The following is a 20,944-nucleotide window of genomic DNA, read 5'->3' as shown; positions in this document are numbered from 1 at the left end:
CAACTCAACGCGAAAATCTGTTAAATCGACCATTATTAATAACAACACACGTTCGTTTTATTTATGCAAAAAGTGTTTATTTGGGTAAATGATATTCACAATCAAGTAAAACAGCATAAAAAAACAGCTTAAAGTAAATATTCGACGTTATCGGCCACATCTTTTGTCCCTTCAGCGTTCATGTTTTTTCTCCCACAATCAAGTAAAGTATCCTACATGCCAGAGGAGCTCCAGTCAGTCACAGCAAACACCCTCCCCCCAGCCTCGTTTGCAGATTACAGCTGAGTGTAGGATGTTTACAACGACTACACTAGAATGACCAAGTTTAGCACAAAAAAAAAAAAAAAAACATTATAGATTTCACCAAATCCAGATGGCACACATGTAAACATTGACACTATTAACAAATGGACGTTATTAAGTTACATTTAAGTTGTTACACCGCACTTAGGAGGCAGCACTGTTTAATCAGACATGTCAAAGACGAAATAACTGGACGATGGCAGCAAACATCCAACTGAAAGCTCGTTTTACGGAGAGCACAGCTTCCAGTCGGGGATGTTTACAGACATAAACAACCAGCATGACGCACAATAATCAACGCGTTTAAATAAAACGAGACACACCAAGCAAGAAACACATAATTGGAGTCTTATATGAACACCAAGGAAATGTTTTGCGGTGAGTCTGCCGCCCCCTACAGTCCACACGAGCAGTGGAAATACAGCAAAAGCCGAGTTGAAAGTTAAAGGTCCTCTCTCCTTCACGTCAATGACAAAGGGACCGCGACGAGGATGAAGACCTTGCGGATTTGAACAGAGCCACGTTGTAAAAAAAATCACAGACACTTGACGCAAACGTGCTCGCGTCGGTTTAGACGAGGTTTTCGTCTTCAACACAAGTTATAAATTTAAAACAACAAACGACTGGAAGCGCGGTCCCTGCGTGCGAGCATCACCGTGAATAACAGCCCCGCGCGACCCGAGCTCGAGTGAGGGGAGAAACAACAGTTGTGACAAAAAACCTTGGTGTTTGCAGACTGACATTGGGTCAACCTTGTTTCTCTGCTCGGGGACGGGAAAATCGGTCAATTTTGAGACGGTCTCGAGCACAGTCTACCGCGCGTAAAGAGTTGTAATGATAAGAAGAACTTGCACCAAGTAAGCTTGTGTTGCTATCGGCTACCAAGTTGGGTGAAGAGGAAGCAAACAGTCGAGCGATAGCTGCACTGCATTTTACCCTCACAAAAGCGACCTAGAGCCGTCCAGGCGTAGGGTTTGTGTCTAACACAGCACTCAGAGTTAGCAAAAGTCATCCTGCTTCTAAACGGAACAACACAGCAAGGCTAACTAACGGTAGCTACGCTCTACAGCTTTGCTCCAATTTACAGACAAAACTAGCATGGACTGTCCTTCCCGCCGCACCAGTACCTCGTAACATATGGGTATCCTGTTCGATTTAGACAAAGCGCCGCCGTTCAAGCGATAACGCGATTAACCCACAGTTTATTACTGTGATTTCCTCCGGCTTCTGCTGCAAAAAACCTTTAGTCTCCGCCATTCCGAGCCTGTTTCCTTCCGTCTCTGGCTTGTCTTTAGTTTGACCTTTAGTTACCCGACACTAATATTGACGTAATTGTCATGGTAACAGGATCCCGCCTTCTACGTGCGGCCGTGTGCGTCCATGAAAGTTGCTGATGATGGAGGAAAAAAAGAAAAACCTGGATAACAAGGAATCTGTTGTCGTTGTGATTAAAGATAAAAGGTTTAATGACACGAAACATCACGGAGTGATATGACATTGACAGGCAAACTTTTTTTATCACCCGCACTTTGGACAAATTACTCCTTAAATGAAGATTCACACACGATTTGAGACACAATGACCTTTATTGTAAGTTCACGCTTTACATTTGCTTTATGCTGCAGTTGGTATTAAATTACGCACACATACGACATAAAAGGTCAAAGGAAAAAGAGTCACATTCATAAGTTTTGCTGTAATATATTTTTACATTACGGTCAATGCATTCTCCGTGTATCTCCGTACGACCTTGTCCTCGCGCTTAAGTAAAATAAGCTGTAATTCTGGCACTGCTGTTTTGATACAGTATGATCACATTGGCTCACTCCTATATAGTCACTGCAAGCCCTAGATATATGTTTAGATCAAGCCCATTCACTTGAACGTGTTCTGGATTTAACTATTAGCATTGGAAGAGAAGTTATTGCTAATTAACACCCATGCTATAGATAGACTTTTGTAGGCAAAAAAAAAAAAGACTGTGATCACAGCAGCGGATAAGTGTGATTCACTCGCTTTATATCAAGCATCTGTTTCAGCATATCTTTATGTGTTTCTCACTGAATGTAAACGTGTGTGTGTGTGTGTGTGTGTGTGTCTTAAGCAGGTAGCTCCAAAGCACCTTCTTCCTCTCCATCTCCTCGGTTAGCACGGATCTCCATGAGCGTACGGGCAAATTTGCTCCAGTCGTCTGTATGTGGCACGGCCAACTGCTAAAATGGACAGATACAACCGACTTCTGCATCACATCTTCACGGTAGAGCACAATTAGCGACTGTTGAAATTTGCACCTTGTTTGATCAGTTCGTGTGCTTAAATTTGAGCGCAAATATTTATAGTTCATCCGAAAATTTCAGAGTGATAAACTGCTCGTGTAGTCATAATGTAGGTGTTATTACCTCTCCCACGTCATAGATCCAGACATGGCCCTCTGAATCACCCACGGCCACCTCTCTGCCCCCTGATGCCCATCTGACCCGGTTCAGCGCGCACCCTCCCTCCACTGTCACGCTTGCTGATGGCACCTGGTACACACAGAAAGCTTGTTTTGGGAGCGGAAATGTAAGTGTAAAAAAATAGTTTGGAAACATGATTTAGCTGCTGTCCAATCAGCACACAGATATCAATTAAAGGCAGTTCAAGCTGGGCTAAAAGATACCCTGTCGCACACACCACCTTTGTTTTTTTTTTGGTTTATTCAGTGGTTCTTTTTAATTTTGAATTATCATGTGCGCATATTAGATGTATTCTTTGAGATTATATTTTTCTGTGTTTATCATTGGATAACTGTGAATTAATATCATGATATATATTAAAAGTTTATTGTAATTTGTTATTGGAGGATTTGTGTACATAGTAATTAGTTTAGATTTGTACTGTAGCAATTATTGTTTCCCAACTACTGAATCCCAGTGGCATGTTTTGCTATGTTTTATTTAAGTGAAATGTAACTGTTTTGATAACTCTTGTTATAATTTAATCACTCCATGAATTTTGAAGCAATAGCTACATAGCTATATTTTATATACTGTAATTCAAATGTATGACTCAGGCTGCATTTTTAGACTTGATTTGGCATTATTCAATTTAATAAGTTGCATGTAATCATTAAAGTTGTTTGTTAATAAAATAAAACATGATATATGTTATTACACAGGAGTAATTGCCATCAGAAATCATTTAAAATATACTAAAACACAAAACAGTTTTTTAAAGATTATAATTATATTTCACAATATTACTGGATTTTCGATCAAACAAACTATTTATGAGCTTTGATGAGCATAAGACATCTTATAGATTTACATAAAAATCATACTTATCCCAAACATTTTGTGCGGTGCATATATAATTTCATTTAATAATTTACATTAATGACAACTATTTTGGAAAATGAAAACATATTCTTAATATTATCCTAATATAATATCCTTATATAATACAGAAGACAGTCGGCTGAGTGAAGAATACAATGAGCTGCAGTGCTGACCTCTGTGTAGTTGTTGAGGTTCCAGAGGTCCAGGCGACCATTGCCATCCACTGTAGCAAACAGCGCTGGATGTACTGGAGACCACATGACATCGTAAACATAGTCTGCATTGTCTTCAAAGGAATACAGGGGCTTGTTATGCTGTCAGAGAGATGGAATAGTTACATAACGCTACATGATTAAAATACATACAGAGCAACACACAAATTCTAAAACAAATCTTACTTTGGTTGACCACAGTTTGACTGTCCAGTCAAATGAGGAAGTGGTAAAGAGGTGGGAGAAGTCGACTGGACCCACAGCATTATGGCAACTGATACCAGTAACAGGACCCTGATGCCCGTCAAACATTTCACCAATACCAGCCTTGCTGCATGGGACGAGTTAGGCAAGTTCAGGGTAATAGTAAAGTTGTTTTTCGTCAAGAGTTTTTAAAGGGGTCATATGATGGTGTTAAAAAGAGCATTATTTTGTGCATTTGTGTGTGCAGTTTAAGGTAAAAACAAAACATGATTTTATTATTGTTTATCCTCTAAGCCTCGCCTTCCTGAAACGGGTTGATTTGTATAAAGCTCATTATTCTAAAAAAGCAAGGCGTGCTCTGATTGGCCAGCTATCCAGTGCATCATGATTGGCCGAATACCGCAAGCGTCTGACGGAAATCAACATAGCATGATGCTGTGTCCCGGCGCTATGACACCAAAACTCTAAAAACCATTATAAATGAGGCATTTGTTGCACCCAGTGGGGAAATATTCACTGATTATAATGACTTTTTACACATTGTGTTAACATAACACCATGTCTGAATGTGTGATCGAGAAATGACAAACAACAAGCTAACAAAGTAGTTTCACTTTCACAATGCAACACAGGATATGACCTCTTTAATGTACAAGAATAGTTAACCCAAATGTAAAAACTCTGTTATTAATATGTTAAGCTGCAGGAACTGACCTTCCATGGCGGGAAGCTGTGTAAACGGTGCCCTCCTCGCTTCCTACCACATAGTTATTCACATCACTCGCAGGGAAGGCCATACAAGTGACGGCCACCGGCTTTGACTTATTGTAGATCAGCTCCATACTCTCCTGCGAGTAACAGCAGACATATAATGTATTGTTTAATATCGCTCGATTTTACAATAATTCAATCGGTCAAAATGTGTTATCTGGACACCTGAGGCTGTGAGAGCATGTCCAGACTCCAGGAGCACATCTTGCCATCTGTGGATACTGTAATCAAGTTGTTGGCATTTTGTGTTCCAACCACATTCACGCAGTATACAGGATGCTGCAAAAAACACGTGATACTTTTGTCATATACATTGACGATAACAATATTTTTCCAAGACTAATAATGAACTGTTTTGCCATACAATAAAAAACAGTCTTTAATTCTCCTAAAATGCATTTTGAAAAGTCTCTCAGGAATATCTTGAGGTGAGTGCAGCTCTTCAGTTTCTGGGTCACCTCAATGACCTGGCAACATTAGTGTTTTCTGCTCAGATTTTTAACTGTTGAACCACCAACGCACTGCATTGCATTTTTAACCATTTGTTCTGTAATTGATGTGTGTCTTACGGTGTGTGCAGTTGCAGACAAGGGCGTCCGTTGCACTGGCGTCCTCCTGTGACTTCGATTGTCCCACAGTGCTATCTGTCCCGAGTAAGTGCCTCCAATTACCAAGTTGGGATGAAACTGAGCAAAGCCAACTGACATCACTGAGGACTACAAAGAAAAACCATATAGTGCATTATTGGTTGAATGCACCGGTAATTAAATTTCTCTTTGCTACAGTTATTTTTTTGGCAAGTACGATGCCAACCCGACCTCCATCAAGGCCGGTTTGTACAATGTGATCGTACAGACAATGAGAACATTTGAAAGCTCTATTGTTTTGTGTATTTTAATAATAGAAATTCAGTTTAGGTTCACTTTTTGTTCATTAAAAGCTCATTACTCAAACACATGCTCAGTATATAATTAAAAAATAGTATTACAGTATATTGAAATGCTGCTGAGAGGAACAACATTCAACCATTGAGGGTTATTTATTAGGAAGCGATGGGAATTCAGACCTGACAGTGGAATATGTATTCGGGGGTCATCTTCTTAAATTTCATATTCCAGACCAGCACAACTCCATCTGGTTCATGAGGTGCATCCTCATTAGTGTTGTATGAGGCCACTAGCAATTCAGGATACTGCAAATAGAACATGCGACTGAATACAACGTGCTACATGTCAAAATCTTTAGACATATTACGGATATCATGGATCTATGCAATAAACCCACTCCGGTACTGGGGTTCTTTTATTTGTGAGTAACACGTTTGCATTGAGCATGCTTATATTCAGTGCTGGCTAGATTACTTGCAAATTGGAGTCTGTTACTGATTATAGATTGCATGATAAAAACTGGTTAATAACGTAATCTGTTGGATTACACATATTAGCCGATGTATTCTGACAAATTTTTGATTACTGTAAGATTTTTTTTTCATCTAATATGTTTACCACATAGATTTGAATTGGATTACTATGCACCATATAGATATATATATAAAGAGAAAGAAAGAAAACATCTGGCCTCATAAGGGTCATATTTTGAGGTTCTTCTAAGAGCTGAATAAACAAGCTTTCCTTTGAATATTGTAAATAAGTCCAAATAAAGTTCTTTGTAATGCTAATATTACTAATCAAAAATTAAGTTTTGATATATTTACAGTAGGAAATGTACAAAATATCTTCATGGAAAATGATTTTTATATCATAATGATATTTGGCACAAAAGAAAAAATTGATTATTTTTATACTTATACTTATAACTGTTTCGTTGTCCAGGGTCAGATATGTTACATCCTTTGCTGTAACCATGAAGTGCATTAAACATGACATCAATGTTTCTCAAACTGGGCTTTGCGAAAAAAAAATTGCAGGGGGTTTGTGAGTGAAAAGCTAATAATTATTATGAAACCATAAAAGATTTAAATTCAAATAAATAAATAAATGATTCCACAAAATTGTATAAATGTGTATAAGTGGTGAAGATTTTTAGAATGAAAAGTTTTAAAGAGAAAAAAAATAACAACTAGGTTGAATCAATAAATGACAAATAATTAACCAGCACTGTGTGAATAACATGAAATCATATCAACTGATATCTTATTATAAGCGCCGCAAAATGTAATAGAATTACAATTACATACTGGAGTCTGAGAACATAATTCAGATTAAATGTACTCCGTTACTAAGCAGCACTGCTTATGTTAACTTGATTAATGAATAAATTACCTGCGGTGACCAATCCAAGGAAGTGACGACTCGATGTTTGGACCAGTGCTCATCATAGAAATGTCGATTAAAAGACAAGTTTGATCCGGCTTGCATGTCCCTGATAACAAAACAAACCTTTGCATTCCGGTACAATCATCCAAAGCAATTTACAGTAAGTTTCCCAGGAGTCACTTGAGGCTGAGTGCACCTCTTGAGTTTCTGGGTCACCTCATTAAACCTGATTTCAAACCATTAAGACAGCATCATCCTACTTTAGGTTAAACAAACCTGTCTAGTACCATCTAATGAATAACTTTTCTGTAATCATGTGGGACTCTGTGCATGTATGACTGTTACATAAGCCTCAGCTGACCCTTCTTTGTCCTCCATATCTCGCCCACTGTAGTCAAAGAAAATGTCCGTATCCTCGGCCAGCACACGCTCCATTACTCGGATACTTTGGTCGAAGAAAAACAGGAAATCCTCTGAGTGAATAATCTGCTCTTTTTCCTCGTTGGTCAGTTCTCTAGGTTGATCTAAGACACACATATTCATACAGCTCTGTATATATGTTATACGTCTTTTAAAAATGTATATATATATATTTTTTTTTTTAAACTGATTCTTCTTGCCTTCTTCGGCCTCCTGAGAGTTCTGCTCTTCTTCTTGCTGTGGCACAGACTCAGGTTTGGTCACTGTCAGCTCCTCATCCTCCTCTTCTGTGTAAAATAGTCATTGGAAAGTTTAAGCAGCGGGGCATTTGTTTTGTCGGTAAAGCCACTGTTAAGTTTTATATCCGCATTAATTATTAAACAGAATTAAAACAGCTCTTTACCTTCAGGCTGATCAGATGCGACAGGGGTCTGTGTCTCTTTAGAGTATGTCACCAGTTCTTTTGGCATGAAATCAATTTGAACAATTTTTGATGCACCAAGCCTTTGCATCCTGCACCTAGGAAAGCAAGCCCAAACTGTTTGAATGTGTTGTTTTTATTTAGTTAGTTTTTTCTTTTGCCTTTGACCTGTAAGCCTTTCCCTCCCCTGAAGTTGTGAGTGTCTTGTAGGATATATTGTGAGAAGATATTTTGAAGAAAAAATCTATGGAAATCAATGGAGACCACACTGAAAACCATGCTTTACTTAGATTTTTTTTGTCTTGTTTTCAAAATAAAAAATTCTTAAATCAAGAAAGATTTTCTAGACAAGTTAGAATTACAGAAACAAGCTAAAAAATCTGCCCATGCATGGAGTAAGAAAAATAATCTTGCTTTCTGTTTGAAATAAGATTATTTAGTTTACCCCATTGGCAGATTATTTAGCTTGTTTCAAGCAAAAACTCACTTAATTTTCTTCTCTGAAAACAAAACAATAATTCTTACTTACAATAATAAGTAAGAATTATTATCTTGTTTTAAGAATTTCTACATATTTTGGCTGGAAACAGGACGAAAAAAAATTTCTAAGATAGAAAAGCTTTTTTTGCAGCGCAGAAACTTTAGTTACCCAGACTCTTCAAAATATCTTCTTTTATGTTCAGCAGAAGAAAGAAATTCATAAAGGTTAGGAACATCTTGAGGGTGAGAAATGGCAGAATTGTCAGTTTGGCTTCATTCAACATTCATTCTGTTGACACTCTATGTATTCTTTAATATTGTGAATGAAATTTGAGGTGGCAGTCTCACCCATGAACCGAGTCTGCGAGAAGCTGAAGAGCCGAGGGGTCAGTGTCCCACTGTAACGTCCTAGAGAGGTCAGAAGAATATATCATATAATGGTTAGAAAGGATGAAACTAAGATCATGCATGATTAGGTCCTGCAGCTTCACCAACGGTGCATAACCCTCTTTCATGCATGATTACATCAGACAACACGCTGTCTCTTAGATGAGATCACATATAGACTGTGGCATCATACTCTAAACCAGCTACAACAGAACCACGTCCACTGATGGGTGATGCTTCATGAATGCCAGGACCTAACAATGATAACATCAACAGTTCTCCTTACCGATATCTGATGTCCCCAACAAAAGATGTAGGGAAAAGGAAAAATATTAGACTTAGTCTTACGGAAACAAAATAATAATAAAATAACTCAAAACTTGTATGAGTCATGACTTAAGAAATAATGTACAACTTCCTAAAAGAAGTCATATTATCTATTAAATAATTTCATCTTAAATATTTAATCCCCAAAATACTGCATAAAATTAATTAGAATGCATCATTTTATTCTCATATCCTTTACAACAGGAATAACTGTTGCCAAAAATGATCATATTCAGAGAGACCCTCTTCTTCAAATACAAAAGCAGTTACTATATAAAGAGCCATTTATACTGTGCAAAAGAAAAAAACAATAAAATCTATTTTTTTTTAAATAATTTGAAATATTATCTAGAAATTGCTGAATATTTGTATTTTTTAGATCATTTCTAATATTGTGATATATATAAATATATCCAGTGTATATTCAAAATTTTTTTTTTTTTACATTTCTACTGTAAGCTTTAACATTTCTAAAAAGAAATATTTTAGTTAACCCTTAAATTTGGCTTAGACCTCCTAGAACATTGGTAGAATTCAGCTTGAAAATGCCTACATTAACATTATAACATTCATATATCAGCGAATATAAATATATTTTCAAATAGATCACATTTTATCTATACAGTGTTGAATCTGTGTACACAGTGTATAGTTCATACCTTCCCACTGTCCCTCCATCTATGGACTCCTGACTTCCAGTTTCACTGGGTGGGCTCACTGATTGCGAAGAGGGAGACATAGGGGTTGGGACTAAATAATGAAAATAACAGGTATCCCATGTTAAAAGCTGCAGTGGCTGCACTGATGGCCAGCAGTGGCAGACAGAGGCAAATCAAAATGAACAGAATGGATTGAAATGGTCAAATCAAAGAGAGAAAAAAAAATCCAAAAGGAAAAACAACAGGAGAGATTGTCAAGCGAATTTCACTTCTCTCTATAACGTTAAAAATCTTTAATGTTAAAAAATCTTTTAATCTAATTGTAATAATTGCAATTTTACATCAGATACCACCTTATAAATCTAACAGAGTTTGAGTCAAGTCTGCTTCAAGTACAGCCAACGTGTAAATGACAGGAGTTCATTAAACTGTATATTAAATAACATCCTTATATTCATACCGTATAGTAAAAAGTGTAGTAATGGTTTTGGGGATGAATCCATGACCTAACTTGTATGTAAATCTCAAATGACGTAAAATCTGATCGGATTTAAAAGTAGCTAACATTTAAGAGAGGTCACAAGACATTCCCTCAAACAAGATCCCAAAAAACAAAACATAACAAAACACTGGATTCAAATACAAGCCGAAGCAACATGCCCTTTGTATAAAAGAAGTATAAACCGGTCTAACATGAACCATACTCTTTTGAAAAAGAAGTGTGCTAGGTTATATTGAATATGCACTTGTAGTGCACCTCAAATAAAAGTATATTTACAAAACTGCACTTGATAATATAAACTGCAACTGATATTATTAATTAAAAAATACCACTTAAATATACTTTAAAAGAATGACTGTTTTAACCCGCTTAAATGATGCACAAAGTATGCTTCAAAGTGCACAAACTGCAAAGTATGTTCACTAATGTACTAAAATGTAAAGTCCTTGATTAATTATAACTGTAGTATATTATTCAATATTATATTTCAAGTTAATATATTTTTTACAGTACTAAACTGCAAGTTAACCAATGCAATTATATACAAGTTTTAAAAAACAAAATATTTTACATTACTATAAAAAACTGTGCATTTAACATATTCAAAAGCCACTAGGGGGTGGGTTGCACCAACAAGGATTAAATCTTAAATCTAGATTAAATTAAGGTTTATCTAATAATCCTGTTGCACCAAACTTTAAACCTTGTTTAAAAATAAGTAGGTTTACATTTAAACCATCATTTTGATAATTGATTTATTTTATATTTAAGAACTTTAAACTCAATTAAGGATTAACTTTAAATTTACAACTGGGGAGGTTTAAATAAACCTACAGTTTCAGTATGTGGCTAACTGAATAAAAAGAGAAACAGCGGGGGTGTCGTCAGGTCTCAGAGAGGTGAGAGTTATTATAGAGTAAAAAAAAAAAGATGGACCTTTTTGTTATAAAATTACATGTAAAAAGTTCTGCTTAAGTGGTTTACAAAGTACTTAGCCAGGTTTAGCTAATTGCATTCATTACAAATTTAAAGTGTACTTGATATTTTATTTAATTACAAGTCCACAGATATTATATTGTAGGAATACTCAGAAATATACGATATACTATATATAATAGATATATAAATATAACATATGCTAAAATATAAAGTATATTGAGTATTCTCTTTTAAAACTATACTGTAGTTCTTTTTCACAAGTTTAGGGGAAGGCCTGATATAGCACTACAGACTGCTGAGTGAGATGTACACTTTTTTCTTTTGCTGATTCCTTTTCTCAGTTCATTCAAGCAGGTGGCATGCACATTCATAACGATGTATCTCACACAGATTATGTACATGCACAGACAGCTGTATGTTCAGTGACACATACCTAAAGGTGGTTCTGGTGAAATCCCGATGCTCTGCAGGAGTGCCTCTGTCTCTCTTCTCTTTCTGTCCAGATCTGAGTCTTCAGACACATTCTCAGCCCTCTGAAGCATCTCAGACTGCATCACAGGTCAATCATTGAGTGCCACATAAAAGACATATGCAGGTGATAAAACCATAAATGGCTCTGATATCCAACAAAAACAGCACCAACCTCTTTTTTCTTTCTCTCTTCCTCCTTTCTTTTCTTCTCCTCTCGGATCTGGGCTAAGCGCTGCTTTTTGCGCTCAAGCTCAGCTTTCAGGTCACTTCTATCAGCCATCTTCTGTGTCGTTCAATCTATGTATAGTACGCACAATTTTAGTTTTCAGTTTAGTACTGGCGCATTAACATTGTCATGCTTCAACGTACATTAATTATGCCACACAAACTTTTGACGGAGAGAGACACGTTAAAGACAATCTGTCACTTGATTAAAGGTATGCACTGTATACATTATGTATTTGGGTGAAGTTAAATACATCCAGCTTACTTTTAACGTTTAATGAGAAGGTCAGCCTTTGTAAAGCACTATTAGTCTGATGCACCCATAAACGTATTGTGTCTGAATGAAAACTAAATGTATTTATTTTAAAGCTATTTTAAAACTATATGCAATGATACAGCTGTAATATGTTAACAAATTAGCAAATGAATACAAACTAAAATGTAAAATTTAAACTTGTCTGTGAATCTGTTTGGTGAACTTCCTACACGGAGAATTAAAAACGGATGTGGAAAATTACATTATATTGCATTGCCCGCTCTCCTTATATTCCGAAATGAGATGAATGTGGTCTATAAATGCGCTACTGACGAGAGATAAAAACAGAAAACACAGACAGGTACACTAAAAACAAAATCCCGTTCATTCACAAAAGACTGTCGTTGCATTTCAATGAAAGCGTCGATATAGTCCGCAACAAAGCCTGTGGTAAGCTATGCGATAAAACATAGTAACTGAACTATACCGTCTTCTTTACTTCGACCAAACCAGGACAAAGTCTGCTGCGCTCTGTCGCGTAAATGCTGAAATAAAAGGCTATAAATCTACACATGAGCATCAACAGCTAAATGAAAACACAAAGCATCTCCAGTTCACTTCAGTCTCATCAGCACCCAAAAGCCGGAAGTGCTCGATGCCGCCGATACGTCATCAACGCCTCCCAGCAACAACGGGCAGACGCGCGACGGCTCGTCATCAGAAATGAGCGGTAATAGTGAGGTGTATAAACAGAAAACACTCACATGTGTTTATCAGCATATATATACTCTATTTGTTCGTGTGTGTTTTCCGTCAGGATGTTCATTTGGCGTTCTCATATATATATATATATATATATATATATATATATATATATATATATATATATATATATATATATATATATATATATATATATATATATATATATATATACATATATACATATACATATATATATATATATATATATACATATATATATACACACACACACATATATATATATATATATACACACACACACATATATATATATATATATACACACACACACACATATATATATATATATATATACACACACACACATATATATATATATATATATATATATACACACACACACATGTATGTATATATATATATATACACTTTGATTTAGCAAAAATGCATTAAACGTATCAAAGGGACAGTATAAACAATTATAAAGTTACAAAATTTTAACTTTTCCAAATATTATTTTAAATAAAGTAGCAGGAAAATTATAAGACATTTAGAATCATGTTACACAGAGGAGGGTGGGGGTGTTGAATCATTGCAATAAATGACATTTAAAACATAACTATACCAAACATATTAAGCTACATAAAATGGTTAATATTTCAATGTTGTGGCATTTTTATCAAATAAATGCAACCGTGATTGGCTTAATAGATTTCTTTTAAAAACATTAAAATTAGCTTTACATTGCAGGAATACTTTCAAAAAAATAAATAAACATTCAAATGTAATCAAAAGTAAACCTTTAAAACTGTTCAATTATATGTCATTTTTTATTAATTTATTGACATTTTTCATTTTTAAACACAAAAACATGAGAAAGATTGTACAAAAAAAATACAAACAATAAAAAACATTTACAAAATATTAAAACTGTTATAAGAATAAATCTGAAATTGATGAACAGGTCTACATCCAGATTAATGCCACTAAAGCAAGCACAAAATATGCATGCTTGTCAAATGATCTAAAGTGATTTTCGTTCAGATCCTCTTTAACGTGTGACTGGCTCCACACACACTGGTTGGTGGTGACCACGTTGTCAGTGAGAGTGTACAGAGCTGGTCGACGGCGAGATGAAGTCAGTCGCTCTGGCTCTGGCAGCTAATTTCGTCCTCAGTTCTCTGATTTCCTGCATCAACTCCCTTTCCTTAGAGTCAAGCTCCCCTCGGCAACGATCTAAAGAAACTATAAAGCAGCAGTGCACATGGCAGAGATCTTGTTGCTTCATTATGTTTGGTTATGACAGTTAAAATAATACTCACAGCCAGTAGAATGGTCTGACTGATTGATCGAGGAAGTGTTGGGGGTCTCGCCCTGGGTCTTGTGCAGCAGGCCTCTCGACGAGCAGGGAGATCTGAGCCTCCTTTGATGATCTACAAACACAAACAAATAACTTGATTACCTTTTGTAAAACTTTATTAAAAGACTTTTTCAACTGATTCTATCCTCACAAGGAAGTAATTTTGTCTTAACTCACTTAATGAATTCTCTAGACTCTTTTGCAGCTTGCCGTGATGTTTCTCAGTCTCTTCTGTTTCCTGAGAGATAAGTGACCTCCGCTGGGCGTCAACAGTGGCAGCCGCCCGTCTTTCCTCCTCCAGTGTAGCTTGCTTAGCTACTACATCATCCCACTGAGACCAAAACAATGTTGTTGGGTTTCTACATGTTGTATTGATTCACCACAATGACCAATAGAAAGCCGCTTGGTTTGAAAATGGCTTCTGTTTCAGCCGTGTTACATACATCACTACCGCACTGACAACATGAAATGTGGCTAATGCGATCACGCCCTTATCATGTGAATTCTCACCTGCTTTCCCTCAACTTCCAGCATCAGCTGCACTACGTCTTCCTCTTTAGCACGTGTTTGTTTGCTGAGGTTCACAAGTCGCTCTCTTTGCTTCTCCTGCCTCTGCTTCGCTTTCTCCAGTCGCTTGATCACCTCGGTTTGCCATTCAGCATCCACCTCCCTCTGACCCACCTCTGCCAGAGACTCTTCCAGCATCTGAAAGGGTTTCAACTTTCAAAATCAGTCTCGTCCAAACTTTACTCAGCTGCAACGCGTAAGTCTTTTAAGCAAAAAGAAAAGAAATGCAGAAAGGAAACAGGAGAAGGGTGGAGTAAGATTACTATCAAAGATAATCATATGCACTCCATGAAAATTGCACCTTCTTGTTTGTCTGGCTGACGTCTGCATCTTCCTGAATGAAGTTTTGAAATGTAGAATCTTCGATCTCAGCCTTGCGTCTCCTCGTATCCACTTCTGCTCTCACCGTTTGAGTCACTCGATCTTGCTCTTTGGCCAGTTGCTAGCAGCCAAAACATAATGATTGGATATGATCCTCTGGACTGTCTGATCCTGCTCCTGGTGACCCACCTTACAGCAGAATTAGCTCTAATTAAACACACCTAATCCTAAACCAGCTAATCAAGGTCTTCTGGATTACATGACACTTTCTGGTAGGTGTGTCGGGGCAGGTTGGAGCTAAACTCTGCATCAAGATAGCCAACCAGGAGAAGGATTGGACATTCCTCGTACAGTCACAAAGAAGTAACGTTTTTACAGGAGCCAACCTGTTCAAACCGTTGTCTCTGTGCATCAAGTTCCATCTGTCTTATTTCTATATCTTGAACAGCAGTCGCCGTCTCCTGATCTCGCAGCGCCATCTAAGTACGAGAAAAATGTAAAGAATTTGCAGAAATAACTTTACAGAACTTCTACCTGTCTTTCTAATTTTCCAAACTTAAATACTAAATACATTTTAAATACATTTACTATTTGGGAAACATACTATCACTGAAAATTCTGGGGTCAGCTAATTTTTTTGGGTTTCTTTTGAAAGGAAATTTTATTTGTAGGATGCATTACAATAAATAGTTTTATACTGCAGATCACAGAAGTGCAGCCTTGATGAAAATGACTTCTGTCAAATACAAAATGTGAAAAAATCTTACCAACCTCAAACTTCTAAAACAAAAAAGTAATCCGATTAATTTCCATAATCAAAAGTAAACCAACAACACACGAGTACCTTTCTTTGGATCTCATCATCTAGTCTCTTGAGTTGTATCCTGCGCTGATCTTGCTGGTGCTTAAGAAAACGCCTTCTAGAACAATCAATCAGATTGAGCTCCTTCACCTTCAGCTCACGCTTCATAGCAGCCAATCTGAGCAGAGAAGATTTCGTCAGGTGAACTCTGAATGAACATACTATTAAAATAGATCATAAGAGGTTTAGCAGATGGAGGGAGACCCACCTGGCTCTCTGTTGAGCAAGTTTACTCTCCTCTTCCTGTAGGATCCTTCTACGTTGCTCTTCTCCTTGCAGTAGCAACTCCTGCTGTTTGTACCAGGCCTCAAACTCAGCCTGCTGTCTGATCGCTTCAGCGTGCAGCTCCTGAACCTCTTGTCTTACAGACAAAAAAGGAAAAATGTTTTGTAATATGTGCAATACGAAAAACTGAGTTAATATCACTAATACAAAGGAAGGAAATTTTGCACCTCTCCCTTAGATATTCCACTTCTTGTTCCCGGATCCTCTCACGTTCCTGGGATTGGTACTCCACTATGAAGGTGGGGTATTTGTTGAAAATGGGGTACTGGCCCTGTGTCAGAGGTTCAAAGTCACTCAACGCAGTGCTGGGATGGATGTCCGCAGGGGTGCTGTCCATCAATCGATAGGCTTCCTTCAGCATAGCATTAATGTCCAAGCTGTTCCGATGATGGAAAAAGTACTACATGGTAGAAGAAAGAATGGATGTCATTTATGCATTTGATAATAAATTATTATTATCATCATCATCATCATCATCAACAACAACAACAACAACACATAATCATTTAAAAAATTATTTCATGCTCACCAAGCCTGCATTTATTTGATTAAAAATAGAGTAAAATCAGTAATATTGTGAAATAAACTAATTAACTTTTTTTTCTGTTTTGATATTTTAAATTGTAATTCATTTTTAGCAGCCTTTACTTCAGTCTTCATACACAATCTAAAATAATTCTAATATACTGATTTTATTATCCATGTTCAAAACATCTTAATATTTTTGAGAAAACTGTGATAAAGTTCAAAAGAATGAAATACATTGTTACAAAATAGCCTTTACTGTCATTTAATTAATTTATTGTTTTATAATATTATTATTATTTTTATATAAAAACAAATAAAACCCCTAAAAGCAAAAAGCCACATTTGTTTTTCATAAAATTAGTTAAAATGGCCAGTGAGCAAACTAAATATACCTCAAAGTCCTTCTTGTCAGTACAAAGCAGCAGTGGTGCTCTGCAGCAGGTGACATATGCCACCACAGCCATTAGAAGAAAGGAGGGATGATTTGAGAAAACATTGTCAAACAGTTTCAGCCACTCTTCTCTCATCAGAACCTCAGAGAACAGGGTCTCCAGAAGAGGCCATGCATACAGCTGGAGAAGAGAAGCACAGTATGTATGGCATTTGTTTTATCATTGTCTATGTCATATCAACATTGACGTTAAAGTCTTTTACCTGTGAGGTAACTCTGCAGACAACAAAATGCTGAAGCAATTCTTTATCATGATGGGCCAGCACGTTCTCAGCCAGGCTGAGCACATTAAGTGGGGGGTTTGGAAAGTATTCAAACCAGTGCTGGCACCAGTTCACTGTAAAAGAACAATTCAAGACACTTGAAGTCTCTCAGCTATGGACCAAATCATTGAATCGCTGCCAAAGAGTCAGTGGCAAAGCACTACCTACCAATGACAGTGGCCACTACTTCAAAGCAGATCAGTGGATTGTTCTCAAACAGCTTGACGAAAGGGAAGGCCAGCAGAGGGAGATAATCAGTCTCACCGAAGATGGCCGCCCAGTGAGCAAGAGCAGACAGCACTCTGGCAGTTTGGAAATGAAAAGATACACTTTAATGTAATTTAAGATATTGACATTAACAAGTAGATGGCAAATCTATATGTATACAATGAAGTCAACTGATTGCTGCTGTGTCCACCTCTGCAGGCCTCTCTGTAGTTTGTGGCTTTTGATCGGGTAGCGCTCCTGAAGGCACATGTATGCTGAATGCAGGCCTTTGTCGGTCAGACTGCTGAAAGCTGCGTGGTTCTCAGGTAGATGCAACAGAGAACGCCAAATGAACATCCTGACGGAAAACACACACACACACAAATAAAGTAGAGACCCAGACTACAGCTTCACATTAAAATCAACGAAACATCATCAGTTCTGCATGACACATTTACGCTGTTACCTGTATTTGGCTGGGTATTCTCCAAATGCTCTTAGTAATGTTTGTAGCCTTTTCTTGTTAAGGCCATTAGGCAAATCATTCTACACAAAACAAAATTATTAGATGCGTTTATGATTGGGTCATAGGTAAATAAGAGAGATGAAAGAGAATGAGATGGATAGTCTCGTAGGCACAACCCACAAATTAATTAAAATTTCATTGAATAAAGCGATTATAACCTCTTTGTCATCCAGTGTGGAAACAGCCGATGGTAAAACTCTAGATTGGATTCTGCGTCCCGATGTTTTCACAGGACGCTGACCTGCCTCAGTATAAACCTTCATTTTTAAACCTGATCCCTCACTGCTTTTGCCTTTAGTGACCTGTTTCAACAAAGGCTGGGAAGGCTACACAAACAAAACAGTAAAACTGTTGGAAAGTGTTTCTGATGTTTTTGAAAGACGTTTCTAATGCTCATCAAGGCTGTATTTATCTGACCACAATTTGACTGTTTTTACTGTATTATACTTTAACATATTTTAAAATGCAATTCATAGCAAGCTGTGTCGAGAAATCTTTCTAATGTGTTGACACACATTTAATAGAGAACAAGTAGATATTTACCTTACTGATTTCTGGGTTAAGGCTTCGTACGTCATAGATTCTCAGGGCACCACTGTCCATCACAGCAACGATATGGTGGCCTTTAGGACAAATGGCTGCCAACGTGATCGCATCTTCATGGGATCCTATTTCAAAGATCTGCTTGCATGACTGAACGTTGATAAAGCGCATGACGCCATCTTGGCTCAAAACCCCTAGAATCTGTATATTACAGTATTAGTCGTTTGCACGATAAACCAATAAACTGGGTAATAATATGTTTTAGGTTAGCAGACTACTGATCAGCACCTGGTTGGATCCGCCATCAAAACTATCTGGGAGGAAATCCACAAATCTTACTGATTTGACCTTTGGAGGCATATGCATTACTCTCAGGAGCTGTTGAGTGTCCAGACACCACAAATGGACCAAGTTTGTGCGTCCAGCCGCAGCAAGTGTTTTTCCATCTCTACAACAAAACAAAATGATTACCTACAACACAACAGGCGGTGCGCTGCAAATATACAGTCTAAGGCTGATACATGAAGTAACTTGGGCTCTTGGGTTGCTTGGGCACTTTTCAATAGAAAATGGGTAATACATTTCTCTATATTTAAATCAGTCGTGCGCCCCGTGACTCACCTGGCTGCCCTTTAAGGGCAACATTGCCCAAAGTTGCCCCATGTACCATCAGCCTAAGTATTACAGTCTTACTGTGTAACAGCAAAAGTCCTGTAGTGTATTCTGGGTCCGTCCTGTGGAACAGGGAGCTGATACTTGCAAAAAAGTGTGTCGCTCTCCCAAGAAAAAATGGAGTCGTCACTAAAGCAGCTGAGAATGGTGTTGCTGTGTGGAAGAAAGAACACCTACCAAAAAATAAAAAATGAGGAACCGACGCAGAATATGATGCTTACGTACAGATTAGTGATGTCTACCTTTTGTATGCCAACAGACTGACGAACATTGAGCTTCCTCTTTCTCTGAAAAGTATCAAGGCTCCAGAGCTGAGCGGTGTCTGAGGAAGTGCTGATGGCGTAGCTCCCTGAACTGTGGACGGACAGGGAAGAAATGGCACCTTCGTGACCCCGCATCCAGCTCACTAGCTGTCTGGTGTCTGGAAACAGTAGTTCACGCTTCTTAGAAGAAGTTAAACATTTGCAGGCCTTTATGAGAAACCTCTAATAATGCGTCTCACCTTTATCAAAGCATTTAATCGAATAATCAGCCAGAGCAACTAGGAACTCTGTGGTTCTTCTCAAGTTGAAAGCTAAAGCGGTACATGCCTGGCCTGTTTTCTGGACCAGCTTGAATCTGTCCAAGGAGACAAACGAAAATATACGTGATTAAGCAACAGAATGAATCACACATGAAAACATAAAAGGGGGAATATAGTATATACCTGTTTCTGCTAATGTCAAACATATAAATATTGCCATGATGATCACCAGCAAGAAACGACTCTCCTGTTGTGTCAAAAGCCACTTGCAGGAATCGGACCGTCTTGGTTTGACGAGCAGAAGCGTTTCGGACCACATTGGCCAAGACGCTGGAAACGCATGACATTAAGCGCAAAATTTAATCTCTTCTCGTTCCATAAAAACAGTTTGCTCCAAGCTAGATGTGTCAAACTTACCCATATTTTGGTGATACAGATTTTCTGTGCCATATTTTTCCATCTTCTCTGGACCCGATATCTGTAACTTGCATTTTTTAACACTTATACACTTAGACTCGACAACTAAGTTGCTCCAACGAACAGCCTCCCGCCTCAAACGAGCATCTCAGCGGGAAATTCAATGACTGCAAACGATTTTCATAAATTCATTAAAGAATGTCTGCTATGCTTGATTTTAAAACTTAATCTCATGTCGACATTCACCGTATCAGTACCAAAAGCATTAACGCGATTGCTAGTGTTTGTTAAATAAAGAAGCAGGCAGCTAAACGCAAGTTTCAGTTAGAGGAAGTGACGTATGTAAACACTTGATGGCATTATGGGTATTGGAGTAATTGCCAGGAAATGTCACGTGACCTTATGTGACAAAATAAAAGAAGGTATGTAAATATGTATGCATATATATATATAAAAAATTAAGATTTATACAGCATTTTAATGAATACATGAGCTTTCCGTTAATGTATGGTTTGATAGAAAA

General features: G+C 37.3%; 2 protein-coding genes and 1 long non-coding RNA gene across 14 annotated transcripts; 1 reads left to right on the top strand and 2 right to left on the bottom strand.

The window, feature by feature from the left end:
* Positions 1-1,870: 1,870 nt before the first annotated feature.
* dync1i1 (dynein, cytoplasmic 1, intermediate chain 1) lies at positions 1,871-12,818 on the bottom strand. 11 transcript variants are annotated; one of them, XM_043261257.1, is made up of 18 exons: positions 12,658-12,818; positions 11,862-11,986; positions 11,652-11,766; positions 9,778-9,919; positions 9,078-9,083; positions 8,753-8,812; positions 7,907-8,022; positions 7,704-7,790; positions 7,445-7,607; positions 7,090-7,189; positions 5,874-5,999; positions 5,377-5,523; positions 4,973-5,086; positions 4,751-4,884; positions 4,019-4,163; positions 3,794-3,934; positions 2,703-2,828; positions 1,871-2,516 (listed from the first exon to the last, which is right to left on the bottom strand). In XM_043261257.1, the coding sequence occupies exons 2-18, from the start codon at positions 11,967-11,969 to the stop codon at positions 2,403-2,405; spliced, it is 1,944 nt and encodes a 647-aa protein (XP_043117192.1). In that variant the 5' UTR covers positions 11,970-11,986; positions 12,658-12,818; the 3' UTR covers positions 1,871-2,402. The 11 variants fall into 11 exon arrangements, with proteins under 11 accessions (XP_043117192.1, XP_043117194.1, XP_043117186.1 ...); XM_043261259.1 differs by having other exon boundaries at positions 9,778-9,868; XM_043261251.1 differs by having other exon boundaries at positions 7,445-7,790.
* Positions 2,426-3,869, top strand: LOC122360541. The gene is made up of 3 exons (XR_006252813.1): positions 2,426-2,560; positions 2,719-2,865; positions 3,749-3,869. It is a non-coding gene; the product is annotated as an uncharacterized LOC122360541 (long non-coding RNA).
* Positions 12,819-13,742: 924 nt separating the features above from the next.
* Positions 13,743-20,753, bottom strand: tbc1d31 (TBC1 domain family, member 31). 2 transcript variants are annotated; one of them, XM_043262102.1, is made up of 22 exons: positions 20,422-20,753; positions 20,188-20,334; positions 19,984-20,099; positions 19,724-19,902; positions 19,503-19,654; positions 19,098-19,257; positions 18,810-19,010; positions 18,425-18,592; positions 18,207-18,286; positions 17,952-18,098; positions 17,702-17,835; positions 17,474-17,607; positions 17,212-17,391; positions 16,459-16,691; positions 16,215-16,367; positions 15,989-16,124; positions 15,531-15,623; positions 15,125-15,265; positions 14,767-14,961; positions 14,434-14,587; positions 14,219-14,329; positions 13,743-14,141 (listed from the first exon to the last, which is right to left on the bottom strand). In XM_043262102.1, the coding sequence occupies exons 1-22, from the start codon at positions 20,493-20,495 to the stop codon at positions 13,996-13,998; spliced, it is 3,234 nt and encodes a 1,077-aa protein (XP_043118037.1). In that variant the 5' UTR covers positions 20,496-20,753; the 3' UTR covers positions 13,743-13,995. The 2 variants fall into 2 exon arrangements, with proteins under 2 accessions (XP_043118037.1, XP_043118038.1); XM_043262103.1 differs by lacking the exon at positions 18,425-18,592.
* Between the last annotated feature and the right edge of the window lie 191 nt (positions 20,754-20,944).

The sequence above is a fragment of the Puntigrus tetrazona genome, chromosome 16, assembly GCF_018831695.1.
Source record: "Puntigrus tetrazona isolate hp1 chromosome 16, ASM1883169v1, whole genome shotgun sequence".
Classification (NCBI taxonomy): domain Eukaryota; kingdom Metazoa; phylum Chordata; class Actinopteri; order Cypriniformes; family Cyprinidae; genus Puntigrus; species Puntigrus tetrazona.
The sequence above is the reverse complement of the archived record's forward strand: the minus strand, read 5'-3'. Positions and strand labels throughout refer to the sequence as shown.